Source organism: Cryptomeria japonica, chromosome 6 (assembly GCF_030272615.1).
Source record: "Cryptomeria japonica chromosome 6, Sugi_1.0, whole genome shotgun sequence".
NCBI lineage: Eukaryota > Viridiplantae > Streptophyta > Pinopsida > Cupressales > Cupressaceae > Cryptomeria > Cryptomeria japonica.
The window spans coordinates 75,844,146-75,869,874 of NC_081410.1; the positions used below are offsets into that span (position 1 = coordinate 75,844,146).

A 25,729-nucleotide genomic window follows, 5' to 3' on the forward strand; every position below is an offset into this window, starting at 1 on the left:
AGTCCATTACATAGTGTCTTAAGGGGTCATATGTGGTCCTAAGGGGTCACACATGTGTTAACAAATGTGTGACCCCTTAGGACCACATATGACCCTTTATAACATCCTAATGTGTACGACATACCCCTTAGGATCACATAGTCTCCTAAGGGGTCATATGTGGTCCTAAGTGGTCACACATGTGTTCTAACACATGCGTGACCCCTTAAAATCGTATATGACCCCTTACAAAATCCTAGTGTGAATGACATACCCCTTAGTCTATCACATAGTCTTAAGGGGTCATATGTGGTCCTAAGGGGTCACACATGTGTTAACACATGTGTGACCCGTTAGAACCACATATGACCCCTTATAACATCCTATTGTATACAACGTGTACCCCTTAGGATCACATAGTGTCCTAGAGGGGGTCATGCACATGTGTTCTAACACTGTACATGTGTGAGCCCTTAGGACTGGACATATGACCCCTTATACCATCCTAGTGTCTACAACATACAATCCCTTAAGATCATATGTACAGTGTCCTAAGGGGTTGAATATGTGGTCCTAAGGGGTCACACATGTTTTCTAACACATGCGTGACCCCTTAGGAGCACATATGACCCCTTATAACATCCTGGTGTACATACGACATTCCCCTTAGGATCACATAGTGTTCTAAGGGGTCATATGTGGTCCTAAGGGGTCACACATGTGTTCTAACACATGTGTGATCCCTTAGAACCGCATATGACCCCTTATAAAATCCTAGTGTGAACGACATATCCCTTAGTCCATCACATAGTGTCCTAAGGGGTCATATGTGATCCTAAGGGGTCACACATGCGTTAACACATGTGTGACCCGTTAGGACCATATATGACACCCCTTAGGATCACATAGTATCCTAGAAAGGGTCATATGTCCAGACATAAGGGGTCATGCATGTGTGTTCTAACACTGTACATGTGTGACCCCTTATAACATCCTAGTGTCTACAACATACGATCCCTTAAGATCACATGTATAGTGTCCTAAGGGGTTGAATATGTGGTCCTAAGGGGTCACACATGTGTTCTAACACACGTGTGACCTCTTAGGACCATATATGACCCCTTATAACATCCTAGTGGACATACGACATTCCCCTTAGGATCACATATTACAGATTTAATAATTTTATAATCATATTGCCCATTACAAAAATACAATGACCTCTATTTTTTTGAGATATGGAGTTCAATAACAAACAATGTCAAAAAATTTAGAGAAGTTACATTCCATTTTGTATCAATGCCCATGTTTTAGTGAACAAAAAAATTAATTTTGATATACACAAAAATATTTATACATTACAATAAAATATAGGTCTAATTTTTTGTTATTGACTTATAAAAACTATATATCATGTTCTTGAATTTTTTATGTATTTGATTTAAATGACAAATTTATATATGTTTTAATTTAGTAAAGTTGTATGTATATATCTTTAATGATCTCTCTCCCTCTCTCTCCCTCTCTCTTTCTCTCTCTCTAAAATTAATGTTAGATCTCTATCTAGATGTCATGCTTTAAATGATCTCCCTCTCTCTCAAATTAATGTTTTAATAATTTAAAATGTATGTATGCGATCTATATATAGATAAATTTATATATGTTTTAATTTAGTACATGATGTATATATATCTTTAATGATCTCTCTCTCTCTCTCTCTCTGTCATGAAAATGATCTCCCTCTCTCTCTCATTAATGTTTTAATAATTTAATATATATATATATATTATGTGATAACTTCACATGTGTACATTTTAATTATGTATATATATTAATTATGTGATAACTTCATGTGTGTGTGCTTACGTATTTATTTTAGCTTTATGACCTACCTAGATAGATGGCGTCCCAAGATCCACCTACACAGGCTCCTGATCAGGAGCCACACATTGATGATATAGATCCTCGACACCAAGATCCCTCATTGCCCGACATTGCTACCATTTTCCAGTACAGTGATCGTGAGCTACATAGGTTGAGGGTCATATTAGATGAGCCCCGTACTGATGGCGTGTACAAGAGTACATGCACATCCATTTTTGATAGTTTGTAGACATTGAGGGACCGCTTCATTTCTCACACCTCATTCTCAGCTGAGGTTATAGAGGATATTTATAGACAGTTGAGGAGTGAGGTGAGGGGTCCCGATTCTTTTGCTGATGTGGTGAGGGTGGTCTTGAAGGAGACCATCAAGGAGAGATGTTTTCCATAGTATTAGGAGAAGAGTAAGGTGAGAGGATATCAGGTCACGAGATGTATAGATCCTTGGGTTGCATCGTTGATTTACCCATGCTTCTTAGCTGCCCATGGTCGTTATCCTAATAATAACTAGATACTGTTATACTTTGCATAACAGATATTTGTTGAGGTTCATTGTCAGATGAAACCAAAGTACCTTGATATTCCAGCATATTATGGACAGGGGAGGGGAAAGATTGTTGATAGAGATGCATAGCGTAGGCGTGATAGAGCTCCGCCTAGACATAGGAACCTTGTTGGTGAGAGATTTTCGATAGAGTCCCAGACCTTGCCCCCATAGCAGATCACGTTGCGATTTCTTCTCAGAGAGAAGCAATTGATAGGATTGGATAGATTTCATCAACAACAACCACCATATCATCTGACAAGCTAGGCAGATATATGATGAGTCGACCACGTTCAAGATCATCCATAGATCATGCATTTTCTAGTCACGGGGTGGCTTCAAATTCAGATGATCAGTATATTACTGCTGGCATCCCCTCCCCAGATGAGGTAGTGGCTATAGTAGGAGGTGGTAGACATGTACATATGTCACAGTATTTAGCCAAGGACCTGCTACATTCTTACCATTTTATTTCATCTCGACTTAGGATACCATTGGCTACTGTTAGAGAGGAGACTCTCAGAGATGGGTAGGCTACTGCTGCATCGACACATACCCCAAGACAATCACATCATTCTCATCACTCTATGCATGCTCCGGGGACTGACCCACCTACAAATCACTCTATTGTTGCAGAGGAGGAGATACGAGCTGATCGGGTCCATATCACAGATGAGGGCTTGGATTCATTTGAGGAGTAGTTGCGAGGTTTGAGCCATACTCGGTTTATGGATATGCTACTATAGTCAGACACTTCATCCACGATGCCTAGTCATCTAGTTAGCCCCTTACACTCCTTAGTCATACGTACAACTAGAGAGAGATATGCAGGCACAAGTGATGTGGTTGATATGATCACAGGACATGATCAAACTATACAACCTACTCCTAATACACAGGTATGTATATGTGCGTTTGAATTTTTACAAGATGTATATGTTGTAATGTACGCGATAAATCTATATATCGATCATTTAATAAATAATAGAAGTTAATTTGTATCATTTAAATTGTTCCTGGACTAATCCTTAAATACATACATATATACATATGTATATGTCTGACAATTAGCTCATGTCATTCCTAGCTTGAGCTATAAGCATGTACGTAGGAGAGATTCTTTCAATGCTACACAGGTTGTTAGTGGATAGGTTAGTTATGGTTTTTTGTATATATGTACATGTATGTATGTGCACGTTACAATTTATATTTTAATTTAAATTTAACTATTCGGATTTGATTATTTTTAAAAATATGCACATGTATGTATATATGTGTCTAGAGATCTATATTTAATATTTAAATAAATTCTACTTTTGCAGGGGTCTATTGGACATCTAGACTCTCACCAGGACTCTCCCTCAGATGGTCGCTCTATTCGTGGTTGGCATGATGCATCTTGATTTGTTGGACTTTATAGCTCATTTGTTTATCTTTTTATATACATGTACATTTAAGACTTTCATATTATATATTCATGCATGTATGAAGTTTAGACTGGATTATACTTTATATAGTTTGTGTTTGATCAGATTATATATTTCATGCATGTATGTTAGATTATGTACTTTATACAGTTTGTGCTTGATCCTGGATTACATATATCATGTGCATGTATGGTTAGATTATACTTTATATATGTCTAGTTTGTACATTTGATCCTGGATTATATATCGCATCATTTGTATTCAGATTACATATGATTATGCACACATGTTAGATTACTTACACACTTCATATATATGATCATGCACATGTTCTCTAAAACTTTCAAATTTATATATATCTGTGATTGAATTTGTGTACATGTAGATAGATTAAAAAAATATTGACCATGTTTGTAATTTAAATTTTAAATTTTAAATTTTACTACATATAACATGCATATGTAGATATGCATTAATTTAAAAGAATTTTTGAACAATATATATCCACTCTGGACTGTGCAAGCCATGAACAATATAAAAATCACACTTGTTCATATCAAATGAACAAACTCAAGTTAAAGAACATATTCAATAATTTAAATTCTAGGTGTACTAAATAGTTCACACCATGTACTTCTAGGTACATACTAAATAGTTCACAACACATCACTTAGTGGCTCAGACCGCTCTTCAATTATTACACACACATGTCCTAATTTAATATCAAATTTACACATACATTCTAATTTAATATGCATTTTTTATTAAATTTACACATACATGCATTTTTAATTAAATAAATACATGTCCTAATTTACTTTACATACATGCTAAATTATTTAAATAACAACTTACAAATTACATATGTGCATACATGCATTTAGAATTAGATAGACTATACATCCTAATCAAGTGCATACATAGGGCCTTAACACATTGTCAACTCATCCACATGTCCCAATTTACTTTACATACATGCACGTAAGTATTATTTAACATACATGCATTAACTTCATACATCCTAATCTAATATAATTGAAAATTTCATATTTAACTAAACAATATATGGTCCACACAAGCCACACACACACACACACACACACACACACACACACATTAAATTCAAACACTTTAATGTACATAAATAATAACTTATCCAAATTTCAAAACAAGTTAAGTTCTAATTTATCAAGTATTAATTCAACTCATGGGTTGAACCACATGTACTTTGGTTTACTAAATTATAGTTCATACCACATCAAGTGGTTCAGACCGCTCTTCAATAACACTTAATATTTTCTCATGATCTTCACTATCTAGTCTCCACTTTTGAGACCGCCCGCGACGTGGAACTGTATGAAGAATTAGGCCAACAACAATGACCAAGTGGCTATACTGATATACCTTGTTGTCAATTTGGTATTTAGTGAAATGAATCCCATGTTGAACAATTTTAACTTGTTTGAAATATGTCCCTTGCAATACAACTGAGCCTGCATGTACATGTATATAAGAAACGAGAAATTAAAAATTTGCACGTAAGCGATCTATGTACATATAAAAATGAAAACATGTGCAGATGTGTGCATGTTTAAAATAAATTTATTTAAAATAATTTAAACGTAGATTGAATCAGTTCAAACCTGTGGGAAATGACATTCCATCGCTCATTTCAGATTTTGTTAAACTTCTTTCTCTCTTCTGTGCAACGCAATAAATAATAACTAACACCTTCTATATTTCCATCTTCTGCTATGACTATAAAAATATCTCCTACAATTTGAAACAAGTTAAATAAATTTAAAACATCATGTACTCGATTTAAAACTTATATATAATTTATTTACATGTGTACGCAACCTCGTATGTGTCAGAAACATCTAGTGGCACCAATTTCCATTCACTAACATATCCAAGCTCTTGGTTCTTGCAATCAACATAGTTTTCCAAAATGCAATCAGAACAAAAACATGAATAATCCCTAGTGTACAATGTCCATGGGCGATTATCTATACTCATGACACAATGCAAAGATCTTGTCCTCTCCACGCTCTTGCATCCAGGCATTGATCTTCTATCCACATCTGCAAAATATACATGTGTACACGAACATATATGTAGATCAAGTTGTTAAATTAAAACATTTGAACTAGGAACATTTAAATTTTTTATAAAAAACATTTAAATAAAACACTAAAAGAGAACATGTACCGATTATCTCCCAAAACATTCTATATGGAATGGGTTTGTATGTTCTCGATGATGATTCACTAGGATAATTAGGTTGCTCAAAGTGTTTCTTACACCATTCAACAATGTCATGTGCATTGTCTATATGATCTACTATATAATTTATTTGATGCTTTCGTAGAGCACGTTTGATACAAGCTCCTGCACCATCATGTTCACCATTTCCATGACCACTCTAAAAAAAACTCCAAACATGTGGTATTTTGTCATTTCGATGATATATACATAGTGCATAAAATGGCCTCGAATATTTGAATTTTGCCGCACATCCATAAGACCAAACAAAATGTTTTACTATTGTTATGCCTCTGTCTTTCAAATATTCAAAAAACTTCTTAAAGCAATGTTATACAAAAAGTGTGTCATGCTCCTTATCATCACTGATATAGAAGTGGTACTCTTTCTTAATGACACGATTTTCAAATGTACTATCAAAACCATCCAAATCCATCTGTGCATGTCGATAACACACATGCACCATAATAGTGATTTTCTTTGAAAAGTAATACTCGGATTGAATCTCTTTTTGATGTGCAAAAGAGTAATTTTCTGCGAAGTCCATTATGGATAGGATAGTTCCATGTGGGAAAGTGTCTCTTAATCGTTTAAATTGTTCTACTTGCCACTTGGCAAAAAAACCATGGCATATGTATTGTTTTATCAACTTATGAAAATTTTCCATAAATGTTCCAATAGGTATTTCCTCTTCTACATAATCTAACCTTGTAGATTCCTTTCCAAAATTTGTTTCAAATTTTTTGTACTTGTAGCTCTTGCAATTTACTATCTTCCCCATGTCAGTATCTTCATCTCTCAAAGGCAATTTAGCCAAATCCCCACATGTTCCACAAATTCCTTTTATGCAATTTATTTGAACAGTTGCATTATCATTTGATTTATCACATAAGATGGATTCTATGAATTGACTTGTTCGTTTAGGAGGAGATTTTTCATAATCATCACTATCTCCTCTAATCTTTCAAAACACCTGATAATATAGATCAAATTCGATGTGATAAGGACAACAACAAGTTTCGAAGACTTTGTTTACCTTCACATAATATGGCCTTAACCATTCAAACATGGTTTGTCCAATCTTTATATGAGGGTTTGTTTTAGTAAACAACACATACAATTCATGTTTTGTTGTGTCTAACCAATGTTAACATGGAGATCATAATGATCAAGGCCAATACTTTGCTTGATAACATCTCTACTATTTGATGAAGGATGAGTATTATCAATCCAAAAACTTGTCACAAAGTTCCTAACAACATCTTCAATTCTATCAGAACTAGGAGCTCTACACATAATTGCCCAATTCCCTTCTGAGGTAGTATCATCCAAACTCTTTCTCCTTTTAACATATTTTGATATTATCCTTCAACTAAAACCAAACTCAGATGACAATGAAGAGATTTGTCTTTTTTGAGGCAATCTTTCATTTACTAAAGATGTCAACATCACTCTTCTTGAAATGGTCTTATCTATTGTTCGAGATTTTTTACCAATGTTCACCAAACCTTTCTTAACATTATCAACAATAGATTTTTGTAGCTAAGAAGTTTTCCTCTTTTGACTTCTTGTATCTATACCCAACAAATTCAGTGGATCTATTAAGTCTTTACGAGTAAGTACAATTGACAACAATTGAGCTTTCTCTAGTGTAGTATCAAGATTGTAGAAATGAGACATTATTTCTTTTGCATTTTTATTCATTGACCTCCTTTTAGTATGTCTAGGTTCTTCACTGAGACATTTCAACTCATCCACATCCATTTCAAGTAAATGATCTAAATTTTTATAAGAAATATTTCTCTTCACCTGTTTAGCTAGATCCATAATATGCTCATCCATACCAATGGTAGGAGGTAAGGAGACTGACCCCTCTCCTTCAACCTTTGTTGGTTCAACTTGGGCAAGCTCCTCCCTATGTTCATCAACTATATTGTGTTCTTCAATAGGTTCATTTGCCTCGACTCCCGCTTCAGAACTCCCTTCTTCTCGAGCCCGTTCTGCACATAATTTAAGATGACAAAGAATATTTTCAATGCAATGAAATTCCAAGTTTAATTTGAAACCAAAATTTTCAAGACATTTAGTAAGACCTAAAAATTATGTCATAACAAGTGGACTATTATGTCATTTTTAAGACCTATTATTGCATAATAGACCTCCTAATATCACATGTAATAGGTCCTAATATGACCTGCATAATATAGTTCTTAAGGGGACTCTTGAGTATAATGTGAAATGCTTTTGCATATGTCAAGTCATATAAATAGAACCTATTATGACATAATAGGTTCTAAATTTATGTCACATTGTGCAATGCTTTTAATCTCCTTCAGCTTCCCAAAACTTGTACTGTTAATGATAACCGTTTTCTCTCCTTTGTTTGGAATGATGGAAGTCCGATTGGGAACCTAAAACCTATCTCTATTTATAAAACTATCTCCTCTAACTTCAGCATCCTTAACCATCTCAACTCTATTTGGTATTTTGACCTCTCGCATGCTCAATGGAGCATTATTCTTAAGGCTTTCTGGGGTTCTCCACTTTCTCCAAGGAAGAAAGCCTTCAGATGGATTTTACTACTTGATAAGCTCCCTGTCAGATCTGATTATATGAAAGAGGATTTGTGCTCTATTTGTAAAGTCAAGGAATCCAATAGACACATCTTTTTTGACTGCATTATTGCTAAGGAAATTTGGCTTATGTTTGGTTTTACTCTTCCATTGTATATTTGTATTCTTGATGTTGTTAATGGGTGCATTAAAGGCCTTAAGAAAGATACTAATATGTTATGGAATTTACTTTTTGGTGATATCCTTTGGTATTTATGGAAAGTTAGGAATTTAGAAAAGTTTCAAGGGCAAGAAAGGGCCCTTACTAAGTCTTTTAGAAGTCTCACCCTCCACTCTGTCTGCTTGCAGGTTACCATGGTTTTCAGACTAAACAAAGAGAAGTTCTGAAGATTCCTATCAAATGGACACACTATAGTATTCATATTCGAGCTATCACATGGTTACACATGGGGAAGAACCAATGCCGAGAGAACTCCATTTGTGAACACCCTAGATGCTCTCATGGAAGAAATCAGGGGAAATGGCCATCTGGTGCGACATCAGATGATCCAATCTGCCAGGATGTTGGATGATCGCAGACTAGTATGGATGGAAGGAATTGCAGGATGGATCACTTGGATTTAGTCTAGGCATTTACCATGGATAGTCTTTTTTGTAATTAGACATCCTTAGTTTTGTTATTAAACAACCGTTGTTCATAACCCAATCATTAGTCAGACATGTATTTTATGCAAAAAACTTGTTTTGACGTAGTATGTACAGGAAGATCTTATTTTACACAGTTATGATATACTGATAAATCTGTAACTCTCATTTTTGTACCTCAGTTTATTCGCTATTATTAATACAATTTTTTTTATGTCACATTTAAGACCTATAATCACATAATAAGTCATAATATCACATAATAGGCCTTATTATTACTTAATATGGCCACATATGCAAAAACATTTCACATTAATATACTTGACTCCCCTTAAGACATATATATTATGTGATATTAAAGGACCTGTCACATGAAATTAAGTAGGTCTTAAATATGATATACTTGTTAGAACCTAAACTATGACATAATAGGTCTTATTAATTTTATGACTTAATACATGACCACATATGCAAAAACATTTCACATTATACTTGACTCCTCTTAAGACTTATATTATGCAAATATTAGGACCTATTATGTATGTGATATTAGGACCTAAATTATGCGATAATATGTCATTAATTTAAATCACATGTACATAATAGGCCCTAATATATATCATAAATATAGGTCTTAAGGCCCGGACTCAAGTATATAATGTGAAATGTTTTTACATACGTGATCATGTTATTAAGACACAAGATCTAGGTATTATCGCAGATAATAGGTCTTAATATCACATAATAGGTCCTAGTATCACATAATATAGGTTTTAAGGGGACTCAAGTATAATGTGAAATATTTTTGCATACAATTGAAAACAAAGAAGACACAATTTTTGTTTGTTTGAAAGTGTTCAAGATTGTTTTGATCATGCAAGCACAAATCCTAGGGCTGGACGAGACAGTAGTTGTTGAATCTCACTTGGGGGGTTACCCCAAGCTACACAATTCAGAGCGGATACTTAGGTGCTTGACCCCACTGGCTCTCCTCCACGAAAGTCACTTCTCTGGGGCAGCCAAGCACTAGTCCCCATGAAAACTCCTCGTGGCTAACTTTGTATCTCTACTAAGAACCATAAGAATGTGAGCCGCTTTAGAGGTCAGACCTCCTACGCCAACAACTAGAAGGTTTTTGGCTTCTAACACAAAATGTGTCTAGTAAGGGCATTCGTTCAGGTGGCTATAATCAGCAGCGTGTTACACTTCGTTAAATGGAAGGCCTCCTAGCCTATAGAGGTTGCGTTCTATAGGGTTTATGGGGAGTCATAACACTGTTATAACAACATGTAACACCTGTTGCTTGCAACTTTCGTCACAAACACATTTATTTATAGTAGCTTGGAAGAGCTTGGCTTTAGCTTGTTACCACTTTGGGTAGTTCCCTCTCACCGAGCCTTAAGGGCTACTCAAGAGGCAGGCCCCTTTCTAAGGATAAAACAAAAAGAGCCTATTGCTAAAGACACAAAAGACAAGTTTGTTAATTTTAGAGCACCAATTGAAGTGTTTGCTAAACTATAAAGACACATGGTTTCAAAATCTAAATTAAATTATATATTTATGGACTATCTAAATTAAATTATAAATTATAAATAATAAATGGGAAAGAGAGGGGTCCTAAAGATCTAAATTTTAAATTAAAACTATGATCTATTATAAATGGACTTAAGGGGGGGGGGGGGGGGTTGTTAGAAAATGTCAATTACACAACAAGCAAGTTAATGGAATTTGAAATTTGCAATACACATATTATTTCAAATTAAAGCATAATTAATTTTAATTAAAATGAGATTATTTTTAATCCTACTATTTCCAATTAATTTAATAAAAATAACATCATTTAGAATTAATTAAGATAGAATTATTATATAAATTAAGTTAATTTAATTAATTAATTAAATTACTATTATTTAAAATAATTTTTATTAAAAATATTAGATAAAAAATATTTAACTAATACTAACAAATAAACACAATTTTTGGTACGTAATACATATAAAATCAAATAGAAATAGAAATAAAAATACATACTTGCATCATGATATCTTTACCTTCTTTGTTCTCGATATCTTTGTTCCGTTTCAGGAGAATAATTCCTTGAAGTCTTATTTTATCTTCTCTTCTTGTTCCCCATGCTTTTAAAATAACCTTCAAATATCTTCAAATTATTGCCCTCAAAATAATTTTCAAATGTCTTCTTTCATCCAAAAATGCGAATTGTTTTAATCATTTGTGTGTAAAAAAATGAAAAAAAAAAAGTATATTTATACGACTCTACTAAAATGTAAAAAAATAAAAAATTGGGTTGGCCTGGGTTCGAATGAATGTCGACAGTTACAAAAGGTCGGGTTCGTTCGAACTCTACCTTTATATGAATGTGCGTGTCATAATTTTTCCTAGGGGGTTCGTGCGAAGGGGGGTCCGATCGAAACCCTTAGGGTTTGATCAGAGCCCCCTTCGCTCGAACTAGTGTTCATTCGAACCTGCTTGTTAGAGGTCTCTCACCAAATTTTTTAGAGTTCTGAGAAATTTTTGCCTTTGGACCTTTGGTTCAAGGCACAAATGAAATAATCTTGATAACCCAAAAATATAAGATGGTAGTACTCGAAGCAAGCTTTCCAACGAGTATAATTTTATTACATTGTGAATTTATTATGTTCTTATTTTTTTAATTTTATGGAATATTGGTTTTTCACCGAACATGAACTTCTTTGTTCAATGCATTGGGAAAAATAGGAAACTAATTCAAAAAAATTCTGAAAAATATCTATGCCCCAGGTATTGATGTCTTCTTTCTAACAAAAAAAATATTGAATTTCGATATATATAGAACAAGTTATGCATTCAAACTTAAACCTATGTCTGAATTATGACTAGTCGAACTTCAAAACTTAATAAAATGAAAAATATTCAACATATCACTATCAAACCAACTGTAAGTCCTGGATATTGATGTTACAAACCCAAATTCGAAAGAATTGAGTTTTTATCATTTATAGAAAAAAAGTTATGCGTTTCGGGAGGCACATTACTCTTAAAAAATGTAGTTTGTTGTAAAAAACTGCTTTTTGAGGGAGATGGAAATTTTTTTTAAAAATCCTTCAAAAAAATTTGAAAAAAATAAAATATAGAATCTACAGACAAAATGCTACAAATCACTAATTCACATCATCTTCAAATTCTTAATAGTTTAAAAGTTATAGTTCTCGGAAGTTGAAGATTATTTTAAAAATGTTCATCTCAGTGTCAAAAGTGGCAAAAAAGTGGGAACCATTATTGTAAGTTCACCCTTGACTCTTCAAACGTTCAATTGATATTAATATACTCAAAAGGAATTCAAATATAGTTGACCATTCTTGAATTCTCCTTGTGATGAGTGCTCCATTGAAATCCTATAAAACAAAAATAGGCATATGCAATGTGTAGCATTTGTCACATATTTAAAATAAGCAACAAATAGAACTTGCTTAAAACAAGGTATCTTAAAAAATTAAAAAAATAAAGTGGATAATGGTAAGAGATTAAGTTTGAGCAAAAAATGTTAAAACTTTGGCTAAGCAGAAGAGTGGTGAGATTCCAACAAGGAAAAAGTAGATAAAGATCCCTTCATTATAAAATATAATTAACAAAAGAATGTTAAATAAATATATATATCCCCTTCTAATTGTTTGCATATAAAAAATGCAAAGAATTAGAAGAAAATCTATAATCGTAGTAAAATATATATCATCATGTGAGTGATAAACATGTAAAGTTATAGGTGCATGAAATCACACATAATAAGGGAAAGGTAAAGTGTTCTCAATTCTGCCGCCAATGAAGAAAAACAACAAGGTAGTGATAGATGTATATGTTACATAAGGATCATCCAAGAGGCTATCCTTAATCCCAACAAGTAGCATCAAGTTATTTCTCCTTATATTAGTTGATTTAATCTTGATAATAAGTGGAATTATTGGAGAAAAAATTAGAAATATGTGTAATTGTAAAAACATTATTGTTCATCCAACATTCTTACTTTTTTGGGGGGCATCTCAATGCATGGATCTCTCATTTTCTTAATGACAACAATTTTCTTAGATACCCATGAAGTAGTCCCTCTATATTTAATTGTGGGATTTTGAAACATAATGATTTAATATCTAGGTGAACTAGTGAATGGTCTTATGGATCAACTGAATTAATGTAATAAGATTATTACTTGACTTAGGATTGGTTTAATCATTCCTTCCTAATTACTTATTTTTGTATTAAAATTTATTAATAAAACATCAAACACATATACTTTGTAAGTCACTCCTTTTTCTAACTTAGTTTATCCCACATTTTTGGGAGGTAGTACTTTCCTTTTTGTAGAAGTATAAATAATGAGTTTGACTATAAAGTGGGTCATCCATGAATATATTGTATTGAACATTGCAAATGAGGTTGCATCCTCAAACGGGCTCATGATATTTAAGTACGATTTCATGAAATCAACACTATCATTTATGTGGTTTCCATTTAAAATTTATCTTTTGTATTTCATGATTCTTGCTAATCTGTTGTAGGGAGGAACATCATGTTTTGTATTAGAGCTATTTTTAGATCTATGTTCTATATTTTTTCATTTAGTGCCTTATATGATTACCCATTGTATGCTCTCAACATGCCCTCTTAGAACCCTAGTGACTAAAAAGTTGCTTTAGAAGTAAAAAAGCCATATTTTACCGAAAATTATTTCCCTTTTGTCCTCTCCTATAGTTATTTTTCTATTTTCAAGGTGGGAACCTTCTATTAGAGGTTTTCAATATGACACAAGTTTTATTATTTTAAGATATTAAACTAAATTCCCCATATAACTTCTATTGAAGAGCAAAGGTGTTTCCCTCCAAAAGTATGCCATCAACCAACCTTTATATATTATCTTGAGCTACCAAATACTCCATAATTTATTTTAAAAAAATACCTATTAACGTATACAATTTTGTTTGATTTAAATATCTATTAAGGTATATAATTTTGTTTGATATAATTACCTATTAAGGTATACCCCTCAGAGCACCCTCTTGAGTCTAAGCTAAAGCTCGAAGCATAAGAGAGATAACCCACTCTTGTAGATTTGACCATTAACCCTCCATGTTTTGTTGATGAATGGATTTCATTTGCATGGCGAGAACTCTAGCCTTGTGAGTTGAACTTCACTCTAGTAAGGGGAGTAGTAGTTTTGGGGCCCAAAAAGTAGCATAGTTATTACAAATTTCACCATTCTAAACATTAAAATTGTGTGAAATGTGTATAACTAGCAATTGTACTTTCGCATATAAAGAGTATGCCTAAGAGGTTTCAAAATTGAATTACCATGACCTTGAGCAAATGATGTGTGGACATGTTTCATCTTTAGATTATTTGTGCAAAATAGCTAAGTGAAAGATAATCACTTTGAGTTTAGACACCAAGCACCACTACTTAGTTGGAGGTTAACAATATGTAGACCATTTGGTGTCACTTTAAGTAGCACCAGATTCACACTATAAAACTTCTTGACTTGTCTAAAAATTAATAGAAAAAATCTTTTATGTATGTCATTTGAAGCTTGTAAGTATATAAGTCTATTCACAGAGAGATATGTGGATCAATTAGTAGCAGACACATTATCAAAGACATAAACATAAGTCAGTATGTAGATATGGTGGTTATATGTTTGATAGATCCTAGACCAATAGCAATAATCTAGTGAAATGTGAGTTATTTTTAATTGACATACATGTCTTCCGATACCTTATTATTGTTATTTGATAGATGTGTGTGGCTACACACATTAGAATGTGAAATGGTATTCAAATGAGAGGAATGTGAAAAACATTTTATATATAAGAGTTCCAAAGTATTTTTATATATGTCATTAGACTAACAACCAATGCTCATCTCCTCTATTGTATAGATGGATTTTTTGACCAATACAATGTATATACATATACCATATGCCAACATGTGCTTTTATAACACTTGTTTTTGAATTATGTAATTTCTTTCCTTGTAAAACCACATATAAGATGGTGATCCATTCCTTTATCTTGCATCATTCCTTTGAAGTCTAGGTTTCATCCATATTGAGGCGCTAAATGTAAGCACCTTGAGTAATCTATTTGAAGAAGAAAAGATACCAAGAGTTGCAAATTCCCTGATCAAGATACACAATAGAAGATCCAAGATGCAGAAGGAAAAGAGATTTAGTAGGTGCAATGTTTTGGGATTTGCATCTACTGATAGGTTGGATCATAGACTGTTTGACCTCATAATCGTTATTAAAAAATTCATTCATTCATATGCCATTCTCATTGAGGAAAACACCTCAAACACAAAAACATGACTAATGTATAAAACAAAAGTATTAAAAATTTGAGTTCCTAAATTGAAGGAAGCTAATGATCCCATGAACAATGCAATTCAATTTAAAAATTTTAGCTCCTAAATTTGGAAATTAATTGTATCTATTTTTGTAATGTGCAATAGAACACAGGGTCCTCCCATGAGACCCGCTTATTCCTTGCGTTCACTAAAGAAGCTCAAATTCTCGGACGTGTGACGTTTAAGGTGCGTATTGATTAGGAGGAGTTTGGATTGCACACTCTACTCTGAGTGCCTGGACACTATGGGACCCACTACCTATCTATGTCTCACGTGTTAAACGCTTTCTCTCGCCCTTTTCGCTCACACGTGCCAAAGTTTCATTGTCTTCTTTTCTGAGGGAATATAAATATGCTCCTTTCGGTGATATAGAATATTTTTAATTCCTAACAAATGCGTTAATGCGCCACATTATTTCCGTGGGAGAGAACAACAATCGAGTACTCTTATTCAAAACCAGAACATACTTTACACGGGGATTTCTTGAATTGGTATTTGCAATCGTAAAAGTAATTTAAATTTGATAGCCGTATGACCATATTTACGGCCATGATCGAAATATGGTCATGATCCATATTAAAAAAAAAATAATTCCGATCAAAATCTGTGATTCATTCGTTTAATCTAAAAATAAATCAAAATCAAATTATGGGTTGTTGAGAACTAAATCAAATTATGATTGTTGAAAACTTAGTGGATTGTGATCAGAATTTGAGCAAGAAAGTGTAGTGCTTTAATTATCAGCCATGTGATCTCAGTTTATTTTTCTGGTATTTTCCTTTTCTAGACTGCCTACCCTGTGACCCACAGAAAATGAAAGAGGCCGGATCTTAAAATTTGATGTAACGAGAAACCTTCACTGTTACTACTCGGAAACATCCGCTGATGTGATAGTGAATCGGCTTTTCTTAAAATTCAGTCAAATTTAGCCTACCATTTTTATGTGTGAATGAACTGTGAAGTGATTGCTAGAAAACTAGTTTTGGAACTGGGCAGAGCACAGAGAAAACTTTACTTAACAAATCCAGTGAAATTTCCGACACATCGCAGACTAAGCTGTACTTAAAAGGAAAGTTCTGCTGTAAGAGAAGTGAAGAAAGATTTCAGGGAAGCCATGAGTAGGATTGTCTTGATTTGTTCGTTAATATACTTATTCCACCAGGTTTGGGCGTATCAGATCTCTCCAGCGGCGGCGCCAGAGGCGGGAAATTGCCCGTTAAATGTAAGCTGCCTGTCTTCTTATCCATGGATTGTTCAAAAATGCAAAGAGGGCAAGCACTGCTGCGAAGCCCTAAATGATTTGATGAGGATCTTGCTCTTCTCATCGATGCATCACACCAATTCATTTCTTCTACACGATATTGAAACTTCTAGGGTTTGCTTGAACGCAATCCAGCGGCAAATGGAGTTGCAGGGGGTAAGTGCAGAGGATAATGTATTCCATAGCTGCAAGATGCAGGCGCTGGATTTCGTCAACGGGCCAAGGCACTGCCATCAAATTCAGAACAGATTCTCCTTCGAAAATGCCGTCAACACGTCGGAAATCAAAAGTTTCTGCGACGGTAACAGGTCTTCATTTGCCTGTCACGCCTGCATGAGGGCCATGGTGAGGGCTGTCAGCCAGTTGATAGAGAAAAACGGAACGGATAAAAATAACTGCGAGCTGTTTGTCATAGTCTATGTCGGAGGCGTAATCAATTCGTATGAAGATTTAGGTACCGGAGCAGCTTACTGTATTCTCAGTGCGGAGAATTTGACGGAGATGATAGCGCTCCCGCCATTAAATACTGAAAAGAAAGCAGGCAGCAGAAATAGGAAAATTGCAGAAGCCCTTGGGGTTTCGCTTCCGGCTGCAGCGATTTTAATCTTCATCGGCATCTATGCATCGAGGCGTAAGTTTCATGGCGGCAGATTGGAAGGGCTAGCTATGAATTTCAGAGACTCGAATCTGGTGCGGGAGAGCGTCGACCTCGCGACCGGTGTCCTGTTTTTCCGTTACGCTGATCTCAGTAAAGCGACGGGAAATTTCGCGTCATCTAACGTGATCGGCGAAGGCGGTTTCGGGACAGTTTTCCGGGGGGCTCTTCCCGACGGCTCACAGATCGCCGTGAAGAGAATTAACGATTCGACGCCGAAAGGCGACGAAGTGTTGAAGCACGAGGTCCACGTCATCAGCGGTGTAAAGCACCGGAATTTGCTGTCCCTTAAGGGTTACTGCCTCCACGTCAGCTCCCACGGGCAGGGGCACCAACATTTTCTGGTCTATGACCTGATGCCCAACGGCAGCCTAGCGGATTATCTTTTCCGGCTGGGTGTAGACAAGCCGTTGCTGACGTGGCCCCAGCGTCACCGGATTGCGGTGGGAATTGCACGTGGGCTCGCTTATTTGAACGGCGACGCAAAGCCGACGATTATTCACCGGGACGTGAAAGCGGCGAATGTTTTGCTGGACGGGCAGCTGAATGCCCTCGTGGCAGACTTCGGGCTGGCGAGGATTAAGGAAGAGGGCTGCAGTAAGACTCATACGGTCACCCGGGCAGTCGGGACGATGGGTTACGTGGCACCTGAGTATGCTCTCTACGGCCACCTCACCGATAAAAGCGATGTTTACAGCTTTGGGGTTGTTTTGCTTGAGCTGATGACTGGACGCCGGGCATTGGATCCGCTCGACGTGGAATACCCTGTGCTATCTGACTGGGCGTATGAGCTGGCGCACTGTGGACACGTGGAACGAGTCTTGGACCAGAGACTTCTTGAGGATGGAATGAATGCTGAGTGTAAGCAGATGATGGAAAGAGTTGTTTTCCTTGCGCTGCATTGTACCAATGCCAAGGCGGCTTGCAGACCGTCTATTCACCATGCTTTGCTGGTTTTGGAGTCAATTGATCGGCCGGATCATTATCCTGCTTTGCCGGAATTGATGTCTTTTTTTAGTGTAAGTGACAGATCGGATGCCTCGAGCCGGTTTTTGGTTACAAAGGAGATGGGGAGCATGTCGGTGGCGGTTTCCAGTGTGTCTACAGATTCTTACCAGACTGGAAGGTGATGACTCGATGAGTGATGGTGATGATTCTCATGACATGTAGAGCTCTCTGTACATTAAAGCCATAACTTCTGCAGTCTATAATGATATGAATTCGATATTTTTAAAAATTTATTTGCAAAAGATTTTTATCATCAGATCATTTTTATGATCTTTTGTCATATTAAAATGACTAGAAAGAGATGATTAAATCTAAAAATTTATCAATCAGATCTGTCTGTACGTTTTGTGTTTTATGTGAAATTGTCTTCACTAAAATAATTTCATGATTCACCAATCATATTTCATGATCTGTTATCAGAATGAAATAATTACAGAAATGATTAAGTATTACACACAGTTAAAGCCAAAAATATTTCAAATCTGTGTTGTACATTCTGTTTTATGTGGAATTGTAGAGCAGCATGTACATCAGTAATTCTCAAGACATGTGAAGCAGTCTGTAAGTCTAAAATAATATAAATCTGATATATTTTTAAATTTATTTGTACAAGATTTTCCATTGTCAAATCAGATTTTATCATAATGAAATAATTAGAGAAGGAAAAGATATTGTACAATTAAATCTAATTGTGTTTTATATAGAATTTTCTTCACCTAAATAATTCAGCGTTGAAATTTTTTATCATCAATGTCATGATCTATTATTACAATGAAATAATTACAGAAATGAAAAAAAATTCACATTTAAATTAAAAAAATATCAAATCTCTCCGTAGAGTCTGTTTAATGTGGAACTGTTTTTCACCTTCAGATCAAAAAAATATCAAATCAGTCTGTACATTCTGTTTTATGTGGACCTGTCTATCATTCACCTGAATAATTAAGTAAAGAAGATGAACCAAATTTGGAGAATATGTACGTGAAATAAAAGAGTACAATTTAATTAGAATCTTTTTTGAGTAAATTGTGGATGATCGTTGAAGCATCATATTTCTGAAATAACAGAGTAAATTATAAAGAAAATAAATCTGTTTTATGTGGAACTGTCTTTCACCTTCAAATCCAACAATTAATATCAAATCTGTCTGTACATTCTATTTTATGTGGAACTGTCTATCTTCACCTGAATAATTAGGTAAAGAAGATGAACCAGATTTGGAGAATATGTACGTGAAATAAAAGAGTACAAGTTGATTAGAATATTTTTTGAGTAAATTGTGGATGATCGTTCAAGCATCATATTTCTGAAAAACCAGAGTAAATTATAAAGAAAATAAGTCTGTTTTATGGGAAATTGTCTTTCACCTTTAGATAAAAAATAAATATCAAATCTGTCTGTACATTCTATTTTATGTGGAACTGTCTATCATTCACCTGAATAATTAAGTAAAGAAGATGAACCAGATTTGGAGAATATGTACGTTAAATAAAAGAGTACAAGTTGATTAGAATCTTTTTTGAGTAAATTGTGGATGATCGTTCAAGCATCATATATCTGAAATAACAGGGTAAATTATAAAGAAAATAAGTCTGTTTTATTTGGAACTGTCTATCAGTCATCTGAATAATTAAGTAAAGAAGATGAACCAGATTTGGAGAATAAGTACGTGAAATAAAAGAGTACAAGTTAGAATCTTTTTTGAGTAAATTGTGGATGATCGTTCAACCATCAGACCATCAGATCGCTTAAAAAATGTAATAATGTATTATGGAAAGTCGATTAACATGAAGTTATGGATGCATTATTGACCGATAGTGAAAGCTATAGCTGTGATTTTTTGGAGGAGTCAATAACACGAACGATTTTAGAACCAGAATAGAACCAGAGTAGCTGCAAGCATCATATCTTTTCTGAAATAACAAAATTATAAAGAAAATAAATGATAATGGATGTTTCATTGCTTTGAAAGACCTATTTGGCTGGCAACAAAAAAATTTGCGAAGACTGGGAACAATTTGTGAAGGTTAATCAAACCCTAAGAAATTCCAAAGGCAAAGAGTTGTCGGGCTTCGATGTAATTCACTTCGAATCTGTTACGCCGTCACACAAGTACCCGATCTCATTGGCTTTGGAACAATTTACTCCTACATAGTTGCAGATCTCACTAGAAACTTTGCCGAGCCTCAAACCCTAACTTGCAGAGGGTTTCGACCCATCGCCTGCAACGAGTTATCGGCGAGGTGAAATTTTTCCCTTGTAAGCTTACCATGTCAGCACCAGTGTCTACATGCTGTGGAGAGAAAGAGTCCATGTGATTATCAACGGCATGGACGAAGGGCTCTTCAAGCCGGATGAATTCATTGGGAAATCTTCCGTCACACGTACTTGCCCCATAGAATGCAGATCTACCGTTCGACTTGGCTGGGCTACTCGCTGGTTTTGGAGGGCGCTACAAACCCTAATCGGGAGCCATCATTCTTGAAACCCTAATTTTTTATTTTACTTGCAGGTGACAGGACAGGCACTGGGCGATAGATACCAGGGAATTGGGGCAGAGTGCCATGTTTATTGGGCCACTCCACGCGGATTAGCTGGGAGATTTTTATAATGCCTTGGATGTTTTTCTGAACCCTATTTTGAGATCCAAAGACTCGACCACAGGACCATTGAGGCCATGATTTGTCAGAAAGGGGTTACTGTGTCGCACTTGCAAATGTGGTTAGTGTGTTTGATTGTGAGTGAGGATCTCTTCAGTTTTCAGATGCAGCCATTCCATTATCTTTTGGGGTTCTCCATACTCGTGAATCCCTCCATATAATAACCAAAACAAAGCCATTTTGCCAAAGATCAGTTGTCTGCAATAGATATGAGATTGAACGAGTGCGCTCTTCTAAAGAGGGATGTAAAGTGGCTAGAGTGGATTACGTAGCGAATGAATGAATGAATGAGTGACTTTTAATGATGTTAATGAGGTCGATCAAGAGTAGTATCATTAATAATTTTCAAGTTGTTTTCATTGTTAGTTCTTTTGTTGTAGATCTTGATCAATAAGCGAGTGTCATTGAATCTGATTCTCTAGTACAGTATATTTCTTTGGTTAGTATAATTAGCATTTACATTAAAGGAAGGTGCAGGGGTTATGTCTATAGAAAATTATATGTTAATTATTATCTTATTCATTATAATATGTTGGCATTCTTCTTATAGAACATATTTATATCTAAATTAGAATACTTCAACAACTCATTATTGTATAAATATAAAGACAACAAAGAGCTTTATTTAAGTATTTGTTCGAGATATTTTTAAGAATTATTTTTGGAATCTTTAAGACTAAATTATAGCGATCATATATTAAAATGATTTCTTATATCAAACCATTTTACTTATGTTAAAATATAAAATTTCATGATTAAATATCCTTTCTATTTGTTTGCACTTTTAGAATGTTCTCTTGTAGTCATTGGGCACTATGTGCTATTTTATATCTGGTAGTATTATGTTAACAACTACATCCGTTGATGACTACTTAGTTTTGGAATCTTTAAGACTAAATTATAGCGATCATATATTAAAATGATTTCTTATATTAAACCATTTTACTTATGTTAAAATATAAAATTTCATGATTAAATTTCATTTCTATTTGTTTGCACTTTTAGAATGTTCTCTTGTAGTCATTGGGCACTATGTGCTATTTTATATCTGGTGATATTATGTTAACAACTACATCCGTTGATGACTACAACTATGTTTGTCGATGACTACAACTACATTGTAAGTAATAGTATATGCAAACATTTATAAACACATGATAAGAAATTCCCGACTAAGGTATTTTTCTTACACCCTTAAGATAAGTACTTTAACTTTATAGTAATCTTCATTTTGTTATGGCAATAGTTATGGATCAGTCCAAAGACTAGGTAAATCAAGAGAGGCTTTGAACCCTTACAAAACAACCTACCAAGTGGAAAGAGGGAGGATCTCACAAGCTACGAGACAACAAAAACCAAAAAAGAGAAAACCCTTTTTAGAATGAGAGGCCTTTGACCAGAGCATCAAACTGGTGAGAACAAGGGTCCCGACCATACATTAGAATAAATTTTTTAATTTAGAGGGGTTTAGGTAAGAACCCTGAATCAAATTCTAGAATAAAACTATTGAGTTGAGACAAAAGCAGCCAAGGGAAGAGTCAACAACCACTAGGTTTTGAAAGGCTCCTCGAAACCTCTTACTTGTAGGACCACCTTGAACAAAGAATCTCTTAGACAAGGAAAGGGACCACCAAGATCTCAAAAATAATTGGTTTTAGGAAGGGAACAACCACCTAGCTATTCTTAGAAAAAACTAAACATAACAAAAAATATAGTCAAAGAATGAACTAGAATAGAAAAGAGCATCAAGTTTTGAAAGGCGCCTTTGATGGTATGATGAAAGAATAAGTATCCGGTCAACTACTAAGAGGGAGAGGCGGGGGGGGGGGTGAATAAGTAGATAGAAAAACTGATACAAACTTCACCAATCTCAAAAATCAATCTCTCAAAGCAAACTTAGAACTAACAATGTAATACCTCTGTCAAGATAAAAACTCATAACATAAACCAGTTGACTGTTACAACAAATTAACAGTAAACAAATTCTTCATTTCTCAATGCTTCCGGTTACCATGACTTATCAAAGTGGTTAAGTAAATCAATCACAAGAACATAACCACAAAAACATTCACCACTTGACACAAATATTTTTGACGTGGAAACCCAAATGGGAAAAACCACGGTGAGACGAGACTCACAAGATAACTATCTGAACTCTTCTGAAGTTCACCTTGTTAGGAGCCTAGCTTGTTAAAGCTTTACAAAAGTCCTGTTAAGAACTGACCCTGTTAGGAATCACCCGATTAAGGGATTTACTACAATCCCTTGTTAGAAGCAATACCCTGTAAGGAGTAACCTCGGTAGAGGATTTGAAAATCCAAGCTAATGGATCACCTTGTTAGAGGATTTGAATAGTATCAAGCTTGTTAGAGCTTAGCCGGTTAGGGGATTTCAATTATGCTGTAATTGCTCAAAAATAATAGGAGTTTGCTGATCTGTTTGAATAGCACTACACTTGCTTGTTTAGATCCATTTCATGCTCCTATTTGCCTTGACTCAAACTGCAGATACATCATCCGATTCGGCAACCACACACTCAACTGATCTGTGCGAGCACACTTTGCCAACTCTCAAACTAAACAACTTCATCGACCTTATAAATAAATCAATTAGGTTGGTAACACAACAAAAACCTAATTCCCAAAGGGATTACAAACAAATCAATTCAAGTATGACCATTGGATTACATAGCAATCTCTGCACATCAATCAAGAAAACCTTGATCGCTCCTTGATCATCGCTTCATCGAACTTAGTAACTCATCACGCGCTTTGTATTAGATGCAATACATTTTCTCATTCCCTAGACAAAAACCGTTACAACAACTCGCCAAATCTCTTCAAATTGTCTTCATACAATAATCATACGCGTCATAATCATTGCCGCTCATCATCAGATCATAAACCAATATAACCAATTCATCAAACTTAATCAGTTAGGGTTTATCAAAAACAACAGGTAGGGTTTATCGGTTACATCAATAGATAAGGTTTACACCGATTACCTGTTCTCCTCACAAATTCTTCCTACAGGTTACAGTAACAATATTACAACAATATCATTACCAGTTAATTGACATCAATGACAACATAACATATCATTAATGCAATCTTCATGCAAATGCCAACAACCTCTAGACCTTCTACTAGTATAAACCCTTGCAAACACAGTAAATAGATCCACAAGAGCAAGGCAAACCACATAGCCCGCCTCAATAGGACCAGGGTCACCAAAACTGGCAGAAGCCACCTCAATAGGACTTGTAAAATTGACCTCAACAGTAGGAACCATAAGCCCTATAGGAGAGAACACAAGGGAAGAGGCCCCCTCCAAAAATACAGATCAATGAATACCTACTTCCAACTGACTTTGAATGGGAGACCCAATGAGAACCACCTCAATAGGACTCATAGGGGGAGGAGGGAAGAAAGAGGCAAACACAGAGACCCTAGAAGAAAACAATGCCAACCAAAAGAAGCCAGAGGCCACTACAAAAACAAGCACAAAGGAAGCATACTCCACTTTGATAATTCCAATGCAAGGCAACTAGTCCCCAACACACAACCAATGCCAAACAACTACTACCGAAACCCCAACTCCAACAAGGATGCCATCATCCTTAGAATCTTGTGCAACCATAGAAGCCCACGATCTTCCTCTTCTAAAGCAGATAAGAAAGGTGAGAAATAGAGTCGAAAGGTCCACATAGACCATTCTAACTGGAACACCATGCTTGGTAATGTTCGCCTCCCCATCTCCTTCACCTTTCACTTCAAAAACCCTAGCCTCCAAGAGAAGCTCACCACCATGCATAGTAGCAAGCCCAAACTAGAACCAAAGGGGAACCGAAGGAGAAAAGAGAGCACCTAACTCAGAGTCAAACAAAGCCATACTCACCATAGCCACAATGTAGGGACTAGGTAGATTTCAGAAAAAGAACTCCACCAAAAACCACCCAAAGTTGAGCACAGTTACAACATGGAGAAAAGACAGAACCACTATGGAAAAGACAAGCCACCACATTCTTTCCCAGGAAACTAATCCTAGAGCATACAATCGTAGCTAGGTGAACACCCTCTCCAAACAGGGCATCTAGAGCAATGCCTTAGTAGCACAAGGTAGCTAGAAATGAAGCATATCATGGTCACACCTACTCTCAAGGAAGGAGAAAAGAACCACTGCTTAGCCCACTCCAGCACGAAGCCATCACTCGTCACCATTGTCATCATCTTCCCCATCTCCACCATTGCATAGGGTTTCAATGCCTCCCTCTCCCACTCTTGTTCCCTCTATTCTTTTATGAACACATTTGTTATAATTGTTGGTGTAAATAATTATTCATCCTGGATATTATTACACCTTACTTAAGTTTACTTAGGAAATGCATTTCATAGTAGTTTGGGTATGAGACACTTGGGTGTTTGTGCCACATTGGGATAGT

At 35.2% G+C, this 25,729-nt stretch overlaps 1 protein-coding gene across 1 annotated transcript; it reads left to right on the plus strand.

Moving 5' to 3' along the window:
* The first annotated feature begins 16,325 nt into the window (after nucleotides 1-16,325).
* LOC131064182 (probable receptor-like protein kinase At1g11050) lies at nucleotides 16,326-18,954 on the plus strand. The gene has a single exon (XM_057998213.2). The coding sequence runs from the start codon at nucleotides 16,819-16,821 to the stop codon at nucleotides 18,748-18,750; it is 1,932 nt and encodes a 643-aa protein (XP_057854196.1). The 5' UTR covers nucleotides 16,326-16,818; the 3' UTR covers nucleotides 18,751-18,954.
* The last annotated feature ends 6,775 nt before the right edge of the window (nucleotides 18,955-25,729 follow it).